Raw genomic sequence first — 16,201 nt, forward strand, 5'->3', positions numbered from 1 at the left:
CTCTTCAGATTTTCAGGCGTTTAATCAGTGTGCCTTATTTTGATTGGTTGATCAGTATTTTTATTCATTTGAACTACAAAACATGTGATGTCCATTCCAGTGGACGCAGGCCAGGGTCTGAAGGGGTCAAGCCCTGTCTGGGAAGCCGCCCCTAGAAATTAGATGTCCCTAACATATGAGAATGTGTTTGAAACCACAATTAGCTTCCTGACCTTTTTTTTTTGGTTCTGCCATTAAATGAATTATTTGAAAATGAAGCATGTAAATATGCTCAAGTTCACATTGGAAAAATTTGATTTTAGGGGTGGTGTAAAAAGTTCACGTACATTTTGGTGAGTTAAAACATTGTAACACAGGGTCAAACAATCGCAACATTTCCACAGAAATTACAACAATTAGAAAACCACATTTATTCTGGTAATGTTAGATTTAATGAACAAATACACAAAGCCATCAACAAAAAACAAACAAAAACACACTATACAAAAAGCATGTGATTATTGCCATGACAAAACATACAACCGCATTGTACGAGAACACAGAGTTTATACATACAGACTTTAAATGTAGGCAATCCACTAAACCCAATTACCTCTAACAGTCACATTACAGTGCTTTCATTAAGCATTGGTCTACTGATCAACGCATTTTTATTTGTCTTAAATCAAAGCAGCTTCTGTTGCTATCTTTAATGAAATAGTCTTGTATAGATATATTTAAGGCAAACAAAGGTGAATTCTTTGGCCTGTAAGAATACACTCCAAAATCTATACTAACCATTAAACCAGAATACACATGGACTGTGTCAAGAGCCATTTTACAAAACCCTGAGCTAAAGCTATCCACCTCAACCTACACAGAAGCTTTTCATTTTAAAGTAAATTCATTAAAAAAAACAATAAAATATACAAATTTCAACCACTCAATATGGGTATAATGGCTTTTATAAGAAATTCTGCATCTTTACCGGTCAACAGCCAGTAAATGACAAATTGGAACAGCCTTTAGTGGTAAATGTTTGTTAGAGATAAAAACGTTGGGTAAAATGTCAGAGTAGGATTTAAAAAAAAATATTACAAATTTTACAGAGAAACATTCTGTACAAGCTTTAATGGTGAATGTCTAAGATACTTTCCCTTGTCTTATACACGACAAATGCAAGTACAAAAGTACCTTAATTGTACTACTTTATTGTCAACAAAAATTGACAACAAAGACATGCTCTCCTATAATAAACTGATCCGAATCAACCACATCAATCTTCTGCATCACTGCTGCAGAAGAGCCGTTTGAAAAAATATTTAAAGCCCTGAGCTTTCACGGTTACTTTTTAAAAAGCTGGGTGTTATGCCTTTGAGTTACTGGAGTGTTATTATTACATACAACATACACGTTTATAAACATACAGTAAACCATTATAATTACAGCATTTTGGTGAATAACTGAGGACCGTTCCTTAGCATATCCGATATAGCTACAACGTGCTTCGGAAGGTTTGCTTCGTGGCTTACATCAAATTCCTGTCACTTATATGGCAGTAATGTCATGCAATAACTTTAAAGTATGCATAATTATCATCCAATCCATTTTTAACCACAATATGTATAGAACCACTTGTTGTTTGTATTAAATAAACTAAAAACCTAATTAAAATTCAATGTTCTTAAGGCTTTCTTGTGCCATTTATTGTAACATAAGCTGTTTAAGATTGTCATGTAAGATGGTGTCTTTGACATCACGGAAGACGAGGCGAATGTTCTCTGTATTAATAGCAGTGGTGAAGTGATGGTAAAGCGGTTTCTGCTGTTGCTCCCGACGCTTGTTACGGAAGCACTCCACCAGGAACGTCTGCACATCCAGGAGTTTGTGGGGATCCCCGGTGAACTCTGGGAAATAGTCCTTGATGTTCACTTTCTCAACTTTCTCTTCCAGCAAGTCTGTCTTATTGAGAAAAAGGATGATGGAGACGTTGGCGAAGACACGATTGTTGACGATCGTCTCGAAGATGTTGAGCGACTCAGAGAGCCTGTTGGTCTGCCGATCCTCCATAAGCACCTGATCGTACTCGCTGGATGAGACTAGGAAGAGGATGGAGGTTACGCAGTCAAAGCACTCGAACCATCGCTTACGCTCCGACCGCTGCCCTCCCACATCTACCATCTTGAAAGGAACATTCTTGATCTCAAAGTCATACTCATAGATACCCTTGGTGGGCTTCCGTGCCAGAAGTATATCTTTTTGGGTGGGCAAGTAATCCTGTACATTAAATGGAAATAAAAATCGGATAAGAAACCTAATACGGTTATAAACTGTGCACCACAAATCAGTAAAAGACAGATATATTATATTGTGTCCTTTCTGCAAATTCACAGAAGGGCATCAGTTTCAAATCTTACTAACCGTTTTGTCAAAATCCCTATTTGGACAGTAATATTTTTTCCATAGGAGGTTTGAGAAACTGACTTTTTATAGACGCAGTTTGTGTTATGAATCCCGTCCGAATGTGCCAAGTCTAGTTTTCCTCTCATGATCTCTGTAAAAAAAATCCTGAGAAATGTACTTACCGTTTTTTGGCAAACTTTGTGGTCCTCTCAAAAATCTAATCCTATTTGAATGCAAATGTCTGTGATTGACTTATGAGTTTTGGTCAATAAAACTACAGTAGATCTTACTACTACATGCATTTTTTTTATGCTACCACAGTAGGTTTGTTTTAAGTAGCCAGTTCTATGTCTTTTAATAAGATTTTCATAATAATTATAAAATTAACGTTCATGTAAATGTATTTTCAATAATTGTTGTTTTTAAGTTTGATGTTTACAAGTTATTGTTTTTATCATATGTGATGCACACATTCAGTATATGTGATCTTCTTAAAGGCCCTAGACATATGAAAAACACACTCCCACTTCTGTAGTTTACATGGGAATACAAATCACAGACTTCGGGTGATAACAATTGTAACTAAAACATTGTTTAGGAAACTAATCCAGTTCGAATAAGGCTAAAGAATGAGCAATTTCCATAGGCACATAGCCCCTTTAGTATTTGTAGTTTTAATCACTACAGCTATTAATATTCTTTGTCCTATAAACAAGATCAAATTTCATATCACACATTAAGACTTCTACTTTGCGCTAAAACTTTTGCAGATCAGTTTCGATTCTTAGGTGTCAATGTCCAAATTTAGACCAACTCTAGACCATAGAGCATCTTTTTCTATCCAAAGCATGTATTTTTTTACATTTATTCTCTGCTTGTAAGGTGTCCTCAGCCAATAGTCATATCTATGCCCTTTACATGGTGCACGGAGATAAGGAGCATATATTTGATCCAAAGGTTGCAGGATCTGATCATTTGTGGTGTGATTTCATAAAAGTGTTTAGTGTTTTAAATTCCATTTCAGAGACTTAAGAAAATTATGTTAAACTATTTTGTGTTCATATCTGTTGCTGTCATAAAATTATGTTACCCACAGTTGCTTTTTTATTACACTGTAAAAAATACTTTGCTGCCTTAAAATTTTTTGTTGAATCAACTCAGATTTACAAGTCATTTCAACTTACTATTATTTATCTTGACTAGAGATGAGTTGTTATAACGACAGGTGAGTTGTTTTAACTTGTTTCTCAACTATATTTTATAAGTTGTGACAACTCATCTCTGAAAAAAACTTTTAAGGCAGCAAAGTATTTTTACAGTGTAGCAATGGTCATATAGAACCCATATGGACACAGTTCAATTCACTAAATATTGCTGTTACAATGAAAGGACACAAAGCATAAGTGTTTACCGGTTCTCCAAGTTTATCCACATTGTCCAGAAAGTATTTCACAGATTCACCCTAAAGAGAAAGGAAAAACAAAATTAGATATCCAGTGTGTGAACTTTAATGACTGTCAAGTGTCATGAAACATTGTTCCCAAAAACGCAGGTTCAATTTTCACCCCTACTTTCCTGTTGTCCTACACTTGCCTGTCAATTTAAAGCAAGATTACAAAAAATTACTGTGTGCTTGTCCTACCAAGAAAGACACTATTGTGATACACTACATTGCTACTTTGCCTAACTCAAAATCAGGAAAATGAGACTCCACAGCACAGCCTCCATTGGCTTGTTTGATGGAGCATGCAAATTAGAATGCAACTTGCAAAAAATGTCCTGGCTCAATTGCAATAAACATGAATGTTTTTACATTAACACTTAATCAAACTTGAACTAATCTCAGTCATGTTTAGGCTACATCGTGACATGATTGATTTTATTTTCATAACTAAAATGCAAACTAAGCTCATGTGCACTCATGTCACTTCAACTGTCCCCAAATCAGTCAAACTATGTCGACAACACACAAAGACACAATCTTTAAAATGTTTCTTTCATTGCAGACTTGTTGTAATTATTTGTCTTATCGATCTCTAAACTCTATTCCAACTTATAAACATGGTTTGACAAAATGCTCTTTTATGAAAGCTGCTTTGGATAAAAAAAAGTGAATGTTAATATAGAATGCCGGATAATGAAAAAAAAGATCCATAATTACATTCCAAATTTATGACAGGTAGGAATTATACTATGAATACTGCATTTTGCATGGATTAAAAGGTGAGAAACACAGAATACAGTATCTGCTGTGCTGATTTTACTGCAATGTCATAGAAAACAATGTGTTTATATGCAGTACTTTCAAATACAAAGCTGTTTCACAACAGATCCCTAAAAGAACATTACCCAACACTCACATAAATCCTATGAAAATGACTTAAGAGACCCTATCACCAACACTCTGGTTGAGGATCACTATGAACAAATGAAACTATCAGACACAACTCTGTATTATTTGTAATTGAAAGCTCAATCATTTAATTATGTCAAAACAAATAAGAGAAAGACCATTTGACATTTACCAGCTGAAACTCTCGCCGTCTGTCATAAGCATTCTGAATACCGCTGTCTTGCCACAGGGCACGGATGGAGGGCAAGAAGTTCATAAAGACTTTGGTCTCCACCATCCCTTTGGCCATCATGGATGAGCGGGTGTCAAAAGCCATAACCGTCTCCCCATGGACCTGGTTATCGGGGTCTCCCCAAGGAATATGAAGTTTCTCACGGGCATCCACCAGCACCCTGATGCCTAAAGAGACCATAAGATTATTCAATCTCAGTGGGAGGAGCCCATGTTTCACTATGAAGACAATTATAAAGATGAGAATCTGGTTATTGTGATGCTACTAACATGCCATGTTGATGAAAATTAAATTACATTTTGAAAAGATGCACATATCAGTAAGTAATAAAAAACTGATCTGCCAGGTGAACTAGACCAGTCATAGTAGGTAGGTACGCTATGTACCGATGACACCGATGATAATGAAAGATTTTATTGAAAGGCTTGCATTTAGGTTACAAATACAAGTGTTTCAAGTAGAGTTTTCTTCCTTTCTGCTCCAATAAACGTACATTACTGTTGCTCGACAAACCACACGCCTAAAAACCTTCGGCCTTTCACGTCGTCTATGCGCTGACTGAAAAACCGAAAGTTTTCGAGAGTCGCTGCTTACGCGAAAACATCGTCAAACACTTCCACCTGCCGTTACAGTTACAGCACGATGAAGTCGGCCCCATTTAATAATCTTTAATAAACCCGTCCGTATTGATTTTAAGCTTTTGGTGTGGTACCTTTGATAACATTGCTGTAGATCGTAGCCCGGAACTCTTCTTTGGCCCGCTGATCGAAGTCCTGCCCATGAATTATGCGCATTTGTTTGAGGAAAGTTGACTTGCCACTTTCGCCAGCTCCTAACAACAGTATCTTCACCAGTTTCTTCACATAGGTCTTCTCGCGAGAAATGTTTTTATCGATCTCCTTAGATTTTCTGATTTGATCGACTTCGCTGTGCGAGAGGAGACAATTGGGAATACAAACTATTGCAGTCCGGGAGGGCAGGAAATCCGCCATCTTTGTAGTATCGACTTCATGGATACATCACTCGTGCTTGAGCGCGCGGCGCGTTCACGTGTTCTTTCACTAACGGGCGGATGCAACGGGGTGTGGTTTGATGTTTGTCTACTTTAGTTAAGCTAATCCATTTGGCGGACGCTTTTATTCAAAACAACAATACATATTCGTCAGTGTGTGTTTACCTGGAATCGAACCGAGAAATTTTACATTATTTGCCTATAATTTCTCCAAATTCAAACGAAGCAGAGCTAACGTATACCTATGCACGCATTTGTATTTATTGGTAAACAGTAGTTGAGCAGCAAATAAACATTTACAAATGGTGCTTTATAAGTTGTAGGCTTCAGTATTTCCTCAACGACAAACTTTTTAATGACGTAAGCACTAGCAAACCTGTTGCGGATGTACGATATTACAGGAGATCATTTTAAACAATTTAAGTTTTTTCTTTAACTTCCGGCATGTTCCGCCTGTGCCCTACAGCAACTCTGCTAAGAAAAAAAAAATAAAACCACCAGCATTGCAAATGGATTTAATTTTTTTAATAGTAATTGTTTTGTTTTAACAGAGACTTTAATAGTCTCTACTGGTATTTTGGTGAGTTTTATTAGTTAAATGTTTATGTTAAGCCAACAGACTACACACTTTTTCATGGTTTTATGGTAAACACCTAAAGGTTCTGAATAGTGTTAGTAATAAACACCATTAAAATGTGTTTTGTTTTTCAGCAACTATTGGAGTTTACAGTCTGAAAGTTACATGTGCACAAATATTAAACACTTACAGTAAAGATGCTATGAGTGAATGTCGCCATCTACTGTACATAACCTGTAAGTGTCATCAATGCTCTCTATTAATCTTCTGCACAACTGATTTACCTACATCAGCAGAGCGGTTACCTGATTGGCGCACGCGGCTATCGTCTTTGTGTGCATCACTGATGATTATAGATTTACAACGTTTAGAACCATAGCACGTTCACCTAAAGATTGTTTCCCTTACCTAGACCGTCGACGCTGTGAGAAGCAAATATGACCATAAGAAATGTACGGGATCATGCGTTATAAACCGCGTATGGCATGCCTGAAGAAGGTTGGTTGAGATCATCCATTGCGTGTTATTAACTGTCAATATATTCAGCTGGGATAAGAGAATTTTGCATTGGATAAATATAAATGTAATCATTCAAACCTCTAGAGGCATGTAAAAAAAATGATTATTGCTCTCATTGAGCACATCAATATGATTATTTTAATTCTCCAGTTAATATTTTGAAGTTCACTTTAATCCATATAAAATACATATTACAAAAAAATATGCACCCCCAAAAAGTAACCAGGTGATGCTTTGTTATTGTAATTTTGTTACCTTGTGTCAGATACTATGCATTTAAGAATGTATTACATTTGTTTTGGTTCAGAGTAGTATTATTAATGAATTAGACTATTAATAATAATAATAATAATAATAATTATTATTATTAGTATATATATATATATATATATATTATTAATACAATTAAATCTTAGTGATGACAGCAATTTCTGATTCATTTATCAAGTTTGTGTCCTTTTTTTTGCTGCTTTGAGAAAATTTTAAATGCTTCGTCATTTGTAAGTCACTTCGGATAAAAGCATGTGCTAAATGAATAAACGTAATTTAATTTAATGTTGGTAATTGTATGAGAGGAGCTTATTCTCAGGTAAGGTCACTTTGTGCTAATGGTATTAGTCTAGCTTTGTCATGATCCTCTGGTATAATACAGCCCTTTATGTATCAATACGATACTGCAAATGCCTAAAGTGTTTTTTTTTTCACAGTGTGACCCACTACATCATGTATTCCTTGTTATAGCTGTCAATTCACAGTGATAGTAATGACCCAATCACTTGGCCAAGTGCTTTCTGTGATCCAGACCAGGGTGCAGCATGAGTTCACAAACATGCATCAAAAGCCAGAGACCCTGACAATGCATCAAAAACTTCAAACAGCATCATAAATCAATTACTCAGTATATTTCAAAGGGGTCAGTCTTAGCCCATCAGACCATAAACCAGCAGGAATGTCTTCACGATGGAATATTTTAGTATGATGTACACACAGCAGAGCACAAATTTGCATCTGATAGAAAGCATAGATAAAACAGTGTAAATGGATCTTGTTGACCCCTCTATTCAATGCTTAACATGATGCATTTATATACATAGCATGTTGTCGTGATCTTGTGTTCGGTAGGTGGAGGCTGTGGTGTTGGAGATGCAGGACCCTAAGAGTGGAGTGAAATCTCAAACCCAGAGGCTTGTCATCACCACCATCCCACATGCCATAACAGGTGAGAACATCAGAAATAACCATCTGCTTTACATCCCTGTGATGCTATCATTCAAGAAGGAATCTTTATAAGGTTAAATACTGATACTAATACTAATAACTAAAAATAGTGGTCTGACTCACCTGATTTTATTGATTTTTGCACTTGGATTACTCCTTGCGAGTGCTAGTTATCATCAGTGGTCCATGCATTTAGAGTCTGAAACTGAAGAATCTATTGCCATGACAACCCCTGAGCAGCTGCAATGACTCTCTCCTCTAAAGCAGCATGGTCTCAGAGAGCTCTTGTAATCTCGGTTTCTAGTCTTTGTCATCTTGAGACCATTGTTTTTATTATGATGCGGTGTAAAGCATCTGTATATGTTAATAGTCATGCAATTAATTAAATACAGCGCTTTAACTTTATTGGTGCAAAGCCTTCTATATCATTGATATAATGAAAAGATTTCTTAAAAAATTCATTGAATGTATATATGATATGCTCCTCAGGTTAGCTGGCCCGCCGACCATTCTCACTAATGAAGCCCCCCACATTCATCCCTGCTGTGTTCTTCTCATTAGTCTCCTAAAAGAACCTCAGCAGGACCCACAGTGGTGTACCAAGAAATTGTGTGAAACCTATTTTGAGAATGCGCTTATGATTATATCTAGTGATAGATAGACAGACAGATAGCATCTATTAAACAAATATGTAAACATGAAGGTTTTACACAGTGGATAGTGGAATATTTGCTTGATTAATACATCAGCTGTTTTGCTTCTCTATGCTTAATATTTTCCTCCGTTATCCCTTTTAATCCACTGTTTTTTTTAATTTTTTTTAATCCTCTGTCTTTAAAATAGTTTCTTATTATGTTTCATATTTCCTGATATTAGTATGATATTATTGATCGCCAGTCAGGTGACTTCTCTTCCCATATTTCTCTGTGTGGTGTCTGTAGGTGGGCACATTCAATATAAAGGCCAGCCTTCCCACCCACTGATAAGGGTTTTTATTGCGCTTAAGTGTTATGCATGTACTGTCACTAAAATGTTTATTGTATATCTTGATCCTTCAGGAGAAGACATTGTTGCTTGGCTTGCTAATCGATTTAGAATAGACGCTCTGGGTAAGTACATCATTTTGAAACATAATCTAAAATCTAATTCAAGAGTGGCTTTAAGAAATTTAGTGCTAGTATCCAATACAGTGGTGATATGAATTAAGATTGTCATATAAGATGGTGTCTTTGACATCACGGAAGACAAGGCGAATGTTCTCTGTGTTAATGGCAGTGGTGAAGTGATGGTAAGGAAGTTCCCGCCAGTGCGCCTGGCACTTGTTACGAAAGCACTCCACCAGGAACGTCTGCACATCCAGGAGTTTGTGGGGATCCCCGGTGAACTCCGGGAAATAGTCCTTGATGCTTACTTTCTCAACTTTCTCTTCCAGCAAGTCTGTCTTATTGAGAAAAAGGATGATGGAGACGTCGGCGAAGACACGATGGTTGACGATCGTCTCGAAGATGTTGAGCGACTCAGAAAGCCTGTTGGTCTGCCGATCCTCCATAAGCACCTGATCGTACTCGCTGGATGAGACTAGGAAGAGGATGGAGGTTATGCCGTAAAAGCACTCAAACCATCGCTTACGCTCCGACCGCTGCCCTCCCAAATCTACCATCTTGAAAGGAACATTCTCGGTCTCAAAGTCATACTCATAGATACCCTTGGTGGGCTTCCGTGCCAGAAGTATATCTTTTTGGGTGGGCAAGTAATCCTGTACATTAAATGGAAATAAAAATCTGATAAGAAACCTAATACGGTTATAAACTGTGCACCACAAATCAGTAAAAGACAGATATATTATATTGTGTCCATTCTGCAAATTCACAGAAGGGCATCAGTTCTGTCAGTTTTGTTAAAAGTCCTATTCAGACGGTACTAGTTTTTCCGTATGAGGTTTGAGAAACAAACTTTTTATAGTCGCTGTTTGTGATATTAATCCCGTCAAATAAATTCTACTTTATCCTCTCACGATCTCTGTAAAAAAATTCCTGAGAATTTTACTTAATGTTTTTTTTGCAAACTCTGTAGTCCTCTCAGAAATCTTATCCTATTCAAATGCGAATGTCTGTGATTGCCAATATAATCGCCTTATGAGTTTTACAGTAGATCTTACAACCACATGCATTTTTTTCTTGCTGTGCACCATTCATTGTGAATATTTATGTTTTTATCATCCAACGAAGAAATAAAGAATACAATAATAAAGTCAACCGCTAAATCATGTATGATTTAGCCAATGTAATTACGCAGGCTTTATTTCAGTGGGTTTGTTTTAAGTAGCCAGTTCTTTGTCTTTTAATAAGATTTTCACAATAATTATAAAATTATTTAAATAGACACTATTTAAAATAAATATTTTTTTAAGTTTGATGTTTACAAGTTATTGTTTTATCATATGTGATGCACACATTCAGTACACGTGATCTTCTTAAAGGCCCCAGATATATAAAAAAAGACACTCCCACCTACATGTTAATACAAATTACAGACATCGGGTGATAAGAATTGTAACTCAAACACTGTTAGGAAACTAATCCCATTCGAATAGGGCAAAAGAATTAGCAATTTCTATAGGCACATATCCCCTATAGTATTTGTAGGTTTTCTTTATCACTACAACTATTATTCTGGTTCCCTAATGGGTGTCTATGACAGCCGTATGGACAGATTTTTTACATTTATTCTCTTCTTGTAAGGTGTCCTCAGCAAATAGTCATGTCATTGCCCTTTACATGGTGCACTGTGATAAGGAGCATATATTTGATCCAAAGGGTTGCAGGACCTGATCATGTGTGGAGTGATTTCATAAAAGTGTTTAGTGTTTTAATTTTCATTTCAGAGACTTAAGTAAATTATGTTAAACTATTTTGTCTTCATATCTGTTGCTGTCATTAAATGATCTTATCCACAGTTGCCTTTTTATTAGCAATGGTCATATAGAACCCATATGGACACAGTTTAATTTACTAAATATTGCGGTTACAATGAAAGGACACAAAACATAAGTGTTTACCAGTTCTCCAAGTTTATCCACATTGTCCAGAAAGTATTTCACAGGTTCACCCTAAAGAGAAAAGATAAACAAAATTAGATATCCAGTGTGTGAACTATCATGACTGTCAGTGTCATGAAACATTGTTCCCAAAAACGCAGATTTGAATTTTTACCCCTACTTTCCTGTTGTCCTACACTTACCTGTCAATTAAAAGCAAGATTACCAAAAAATACTGTATGCTTGTCCTACCAAGACTTTTGTGATACATTACATTGCTACTTTGCCTAACTCAAAATCAGGAAAATGAGACTCCACAGAACGGCCTCCATTGGCTTGTTGGTGGGGCATGCAAATTAGACTTAAGAGGAGAATGCAACTTGCAGAAAATGTCCTGGCTTTGATGCACTGAACATGAATGTTTATACATTAAAACTAAAAAAACTGAGCTAAATCAAACTTGAACTAATCTCAGTCAGGTTTAGTCTACATCGTGACATGATTGATTTTATTTTCATAACTGAAATGCAAAGCTCATGTGCACTTATGTCACTTCAACTGTCCCCAAATCAGTCAAACTATGTCGACACACACAAAGACACAATCTCTTAAATGTTTCATTCATTGCAGACTTGTTGTAATTGTTTGTCTATCTTATCGATCTCTAAACTCTATTCCAACTTATAAACATAGTTGTCAAAAAAATGCTCTTTCATGAAAGCTGCTTTGGATAAAAAAGTCTGCTGAATGTAAATACATTTAGATTGCAGTATAATGATAAAAAGATCCCTAATTACATTCCAACAGAATTATACTATGAATATTGCATTTTGCATGGATTGAAGGGTGAGAAACATGGAATACAGTATCTGCTGTGCTGTTTTACTGCAATGTCATAGAAAACAATTTGTTTATCTGCAGTACTTTTCAATACAAAGCTGTTTCACAACAGAACCCTAAAAGAACATTACCCAACACTCACATAAATCCTATGAAATAGACTTAAGAGACCCTATCACCAACACTCTGGTTGAGGATCACTATGAACAAATGAAACTATCAGACACAACTCTGTATTATTTGTAATTGAAAGCTCAATCATTTAATTATGTCAAACAAAATGAGAGAAAGACCATTTGACATTTACCAGCTGAAACTCTCGCCGTCTGTCATAAGCATTCTGAATACCGCTGTCTTGCCACAGGGCACGGATGGAGGGCAAGAAGTTCATAAAGACTTTGGTCTCCACCATCCCTTTGGCCATCATAGATGAGCTGGTGTCAAAAGCCATAACCGTCTCCCCATGGACCAGGTTATCGGGGTCTCCCCAAGGAATATGAAGTTTCTCACGGGCATCCACAAGTACCCGGATACCTAAAGAAACCAGAAGATAATTCATTCTCAGTGGGAGGAACCCATGTTTCCCTACGAATAGACAATTATAAAGATGAGAATCTGGTTATTGTTATGCTACTAACATGCCATGTTGAATGAAACTGCATTAATAAAAAATAAAATTTTGAAAAGATGCACATATCATTCAGTAGTGAAAAACTGATCTGCCAGGTGAACCAGACCAGGTAGGTACGCGATTTACCGATGACACCAGATGGCTCTTCCATAAAACAAGACTTATTGTCAGTCGATTGGGTTCCATTAAGCGAACTTGAAAAAGTTGGAACTCAGGTACTATGGCAACTTATACTTGGAAACTAGCCTGGTCCGGGCAGGCTAACTGCCAGGCTAAGCCTCAGTTGTTGCTTAAAGGAACAGTATGTAGGATTGTGGCCAAAACTGGTATTGCAATAACAATACTTGTGGCTAAAACTGGTACTGCAATCACCCAACTGGTGGCCAATACACAAAATGACAACATAAACATCAGTTGAGGGCTGCAACTCCACTTTTTAAATGACAATATCCTGGCCAGACCACTGTTGTCAGTGATATAAGTATTTGAAATGAAAATTATTTCTTAATGTCTAGTGACATATCAGGGCCATTTTATGATTAATTGATATAAATTTCTTACATACTGTTCCTTTAACTAGACTTCCACTAACACTGTAAATGCCATGATATTACCGCTGACTCTCTGACATTTTATTTGACTTTATAAACCACTATCAGTATAAAAATGAACGTATATACCAAATTTAACACATTTTGTTAAAATAATAATTAATACTATATAGACAGTTTTTAATTATATGGTATGTGATAGGCCTGTCAAATGTTTAGACCAATGCATTATACATTTTATTATAATTAGTTTTCTGTACGTTGTATTTTATTTTCTCCTTTAATGAAGCACTTTGGCTAGCCTTAGGGCTATAGGAAAGTATACCTATACTGACCTTGACCTATGCTAAAAAATAAATTACAATCTTAAATACCCCAATTTAAGATAGCCGCAGCAATATAAATGTAGGTCAATATAATTGCAGTGTATTGACCTACATTTAAAAAGAAATTCAGATTGTCTGTGATTTCATTTAAAGCACACACACAAGTCAAGTACAGTCATTTAATTGTTTTATTTTTTATGCTTGTGGTGCAGTTGAGTGTTGTCCCTTCAGGCAAATTATTTTAAAGATCTACAGTATATTTCTTTCTCCAGTTTCCAACTTTTTCATGTATACAAGCCAGCACTTGTTCAATGTTGTCTGCATTCTGTAGGAACAGGTGGTGTAATTTTTTGATGGTACTGTATGCTCTTGGCATTTTGTTTTTAGTATCAGTGTTCTGCAGACAATAATTGTTGGGGAATTCACACTATGAGCACCTAACCACACAAGTAGGGCTTCAGGCTTATAATGTGCTTACTTATCCTTACCCTAAAACAATTAATGAAACTTTATCCATCAACACTTTAACGCACAGAATATACCAGTGTTAAAATCTCTCATACTCTCAGGGTTTAACATGATGAATTGTGGCTCTATAACGCACACATAATTTGCCCTCACTATAAAATAGAAATGTTACGTATAACATGTCATGTAGTAGTGATTGGTCAAGAATATGTTTAACATATCAACCTTTTACACAGTCATTTCTTGTACTACTGTAGATGACGTGAATTCAGATGCTGTCCACTCACCATTCTATCAGTGACCTCTTGATTTCTTTCATAAGGCAAACAGTTGATCTTTTCTCAATGCCAGTCAACTTCAGTCTTCTTTGGCAACTAACATCACAAAATTAGACATTTCTAACAGTTGATTATGCTTATGTAGACTACTTACCATTATGAACAATATCTTTATATTTGTGTTTTATTTTCACCTGTTACTTTTTTCTCCACTCAAGTTGCTGCTTTTTTAATGTGCCCCCAAATAAATTTTATTTACATTTAAAGTACTTGTTTAAAATCATTCCTTAATATGTATTATATAGGTTACACAGTTAATTATAAATAATAAAAACAAGTAAAGGGCAGTATGCCTTGTAGGTTTAAAATGTATTCATTCTAATAACTTACAGATTGTCTTTTTTAAATCTGTGTTATGTTTAAATAGTACAGTAGGCCTATTATCGGGACTTCTTGAGACTCGTTCAAATTAGTAGGACTGCGTAAACCTCAACTAACCGTTATGGAACAGATTTAAGCGGGACTGATACATTTGGTTAATTTAAGTCAGGTTTTTAATCGTAATCCTCGCTTTTCCAAGCAAGTTTTATGGAACAGCCCTCTGATGTATTAATGAAAGGTTTTATTAAAAGGCTTGTATATGGGTTACAAATAGAAGAGTTTTGTTCCTTTCTGTTCCAGTATATTAGATAAACGCACATAACTTAACTGTTGCTCGACCCCACGCCTAAAAACCTTCGGCGTTTCACGTCGTCTATGCGCTGACTGAACAACCGAAAGTTTTCGAGAGTCGCTGCTTTACGTTACGCGAAAACATCGTCAAACACTTCCACCTGCCGTTAGTTACAGCACGATAAAGTCGGCCACTTTTAATAATGTTTAATAAACCCGTCCGTATCGATTTTGAGCTTTTGGTGTGGTACCTTTGATAACATTGCTGTAGATCGTATCCCGGAACTCTTCTTTGGCCCGCTGATCGAAGTCCTGTCCATGAATTATGCGCATTTGTTTGAGGAAAGTTGACTTGCCACTTTCGCCAGCTCCTAACAACAATATCACCTTTTTCTCCGCAAAGGTCTTCTCGCGAGAAAGGCTTTCATCGATCTCCTTAGACTTTCTGATTTGATCGACTTCGCTATGCGAGAGGAGACAATTGGGAATAGTAAATCTTGCATTGCGGGAGGGCAGGAAATCCACCATCTTTGTAGGATCGACTTCATGGATACATAACTCGTGCTTGAGCGCGCGGCGCGTTCACTTCACGCGTTCGTTCTTCTTCTTCTTCTTCTTTTCCAGTTTATTGGCAACCGCACTTAACAGTGCATTACTGCCTCTTTCACTAACGGTTTGATGTTTGTCTACTTTTGCTTAGCTAATCCATTTGGCGGACGCTTTTATTCAAAGCAACAATACATATTCGTCAGTGTGTTTTACTTGGAATTGAACCGAGCAATTCTACATTATTTGCCTATAATTTCGCCCAATTCAAACTTCATAATTTCTCCAAATTCAAACGAAGCTGAGTTATACCTATGCACGCCTTTTTATTTATTGGTAAACAGTAGTTGAGCAGCAAATAAACATTTACAAATGGTGCTTTATCAGTTGTAGGCTCCAGTATTTCCTCCACGACAAACTTTTTAATGTCAGGAGATCATTTTAAACAATTTAAGTTTTTTCTTTAACTTCAGGCATGTTGCGTCTATGCACTACAGCAACTATGCTAAATAAAAACAATAAAACCACAAGAAATGAAAATAGATTTATTAGATTTTAT

At 36.2% G+C, this 16,201-nt stretch overlaps 2 protein-coding genes across 2 annotated transcripts; both read right to left on the bottom strand.

The window, feature by feature from the left end:
- Nucleotides 1-395: 395 nt before the first annotated feature.
- On the bottom strand, nt 396-6,010 carry gna13a (guanine nucleotide binding protein (G protein), alpha 13a). The gene is made up of 4 exons (XM_065242429.2): nt 5,680-6,010; nt 4,908-5,134; nt 3,794-3,844; nt 396-2,256 (listed from the first exon to the last, which is right to left on the bottom strand). Exons 1-4 carry the CDS (start codon nt 5,957-5,959, stop codon nt 1,684-1,686), a joined length of 1,131 nt encoding a protein of 376 aa, XP_065098501.1. The 5' UTR covers nt 5,960-6,010; the 3' UTR covers nt 396-1,683.
- Nucleotides 6,011-8,671: 2,661 nt separating this feature from the next.
- LOC135720354 (guanine nucleotide-binding protein subunit alpha-13-like) lies at nt 8,672-15,784 on the bottom strand. Its single transcript, XM_065242428.2, has 4 exons — nt 15,348-15,784; nt 12,478-12,704; nt 11,352-11,402; nt 8,672-10,049 (listed from the first exon to the last, which is right to left on the bottom strand). Exons 1-4 carry the CDS (start codon nt 15,622-15,624, stop codon nt 9,468-9,470), a joined length of 1,137 nt encoding a protein of 378 aa, XP_065098500.1. The 5' UTR covers nt 15,625-15,784; the 3' UTR covers nt 8,672-9,467.
- Nucleotides 15,785-16,201: the final 417 nt, after the last annotated feature.

Source organism: Paramisgurnus dabryanus, chromosome 1 (genome assembly GCF_030506205.2).
Source record: "Paramisgurnus dabryanus chromosome 1, PD_genome_1.1, whole genome shotgun sequence".
NCBI classification, from domain to species: Eukaryota; Metazoa; Chordata; class Actinopteri; order Cypriniformes; family Cobitidae; genus Paramisgurnus; species Paramisgurnus dabryanus.

Coding starts and splice junctions, on each gene's coding strand:
- gna13a (XM_065242429.2), bottom strand. CDS start 5,959: ATGGCGGATTTCCTGCCCTCCCGGACTGCAATAGTTTGTATTCCCAAT. Junction 5,135..5,679: donor CTACAGCAATGTTATCAAAG/GTACCACACCAA, acceptor TGGTCTCTTTAG/GCATCAGGGTGCTGGTGGAT. Junction 2,257..3,793: donor TGGATAAACTTGGAGAACCG/GTAAACACTTAT, acceptor TTTAATGTACAG/GATTACTTGCCCACCCAAAA.
- LOC135720354 (XM_065242428.2), bottom strand. CDS start 15,624: ATGGTGGATTTCCTGCCCTCCCGCAATGCAAGATTTACTATTCCCAAT. Junction 12,705..15,347: donor CTACAGCAATGTTATCAAAG/GTACCACACCAA, acceptor TGGTTTCTTTAG/GTATCCGGGTACTTGTGGAT. Junction 10,050..11,351: donor TGGATAAACTTGGAGAACTG/GTAAACACTTAT, acceptor TTTAATGTACAG/GATTACTTGCCCACCCAAAA.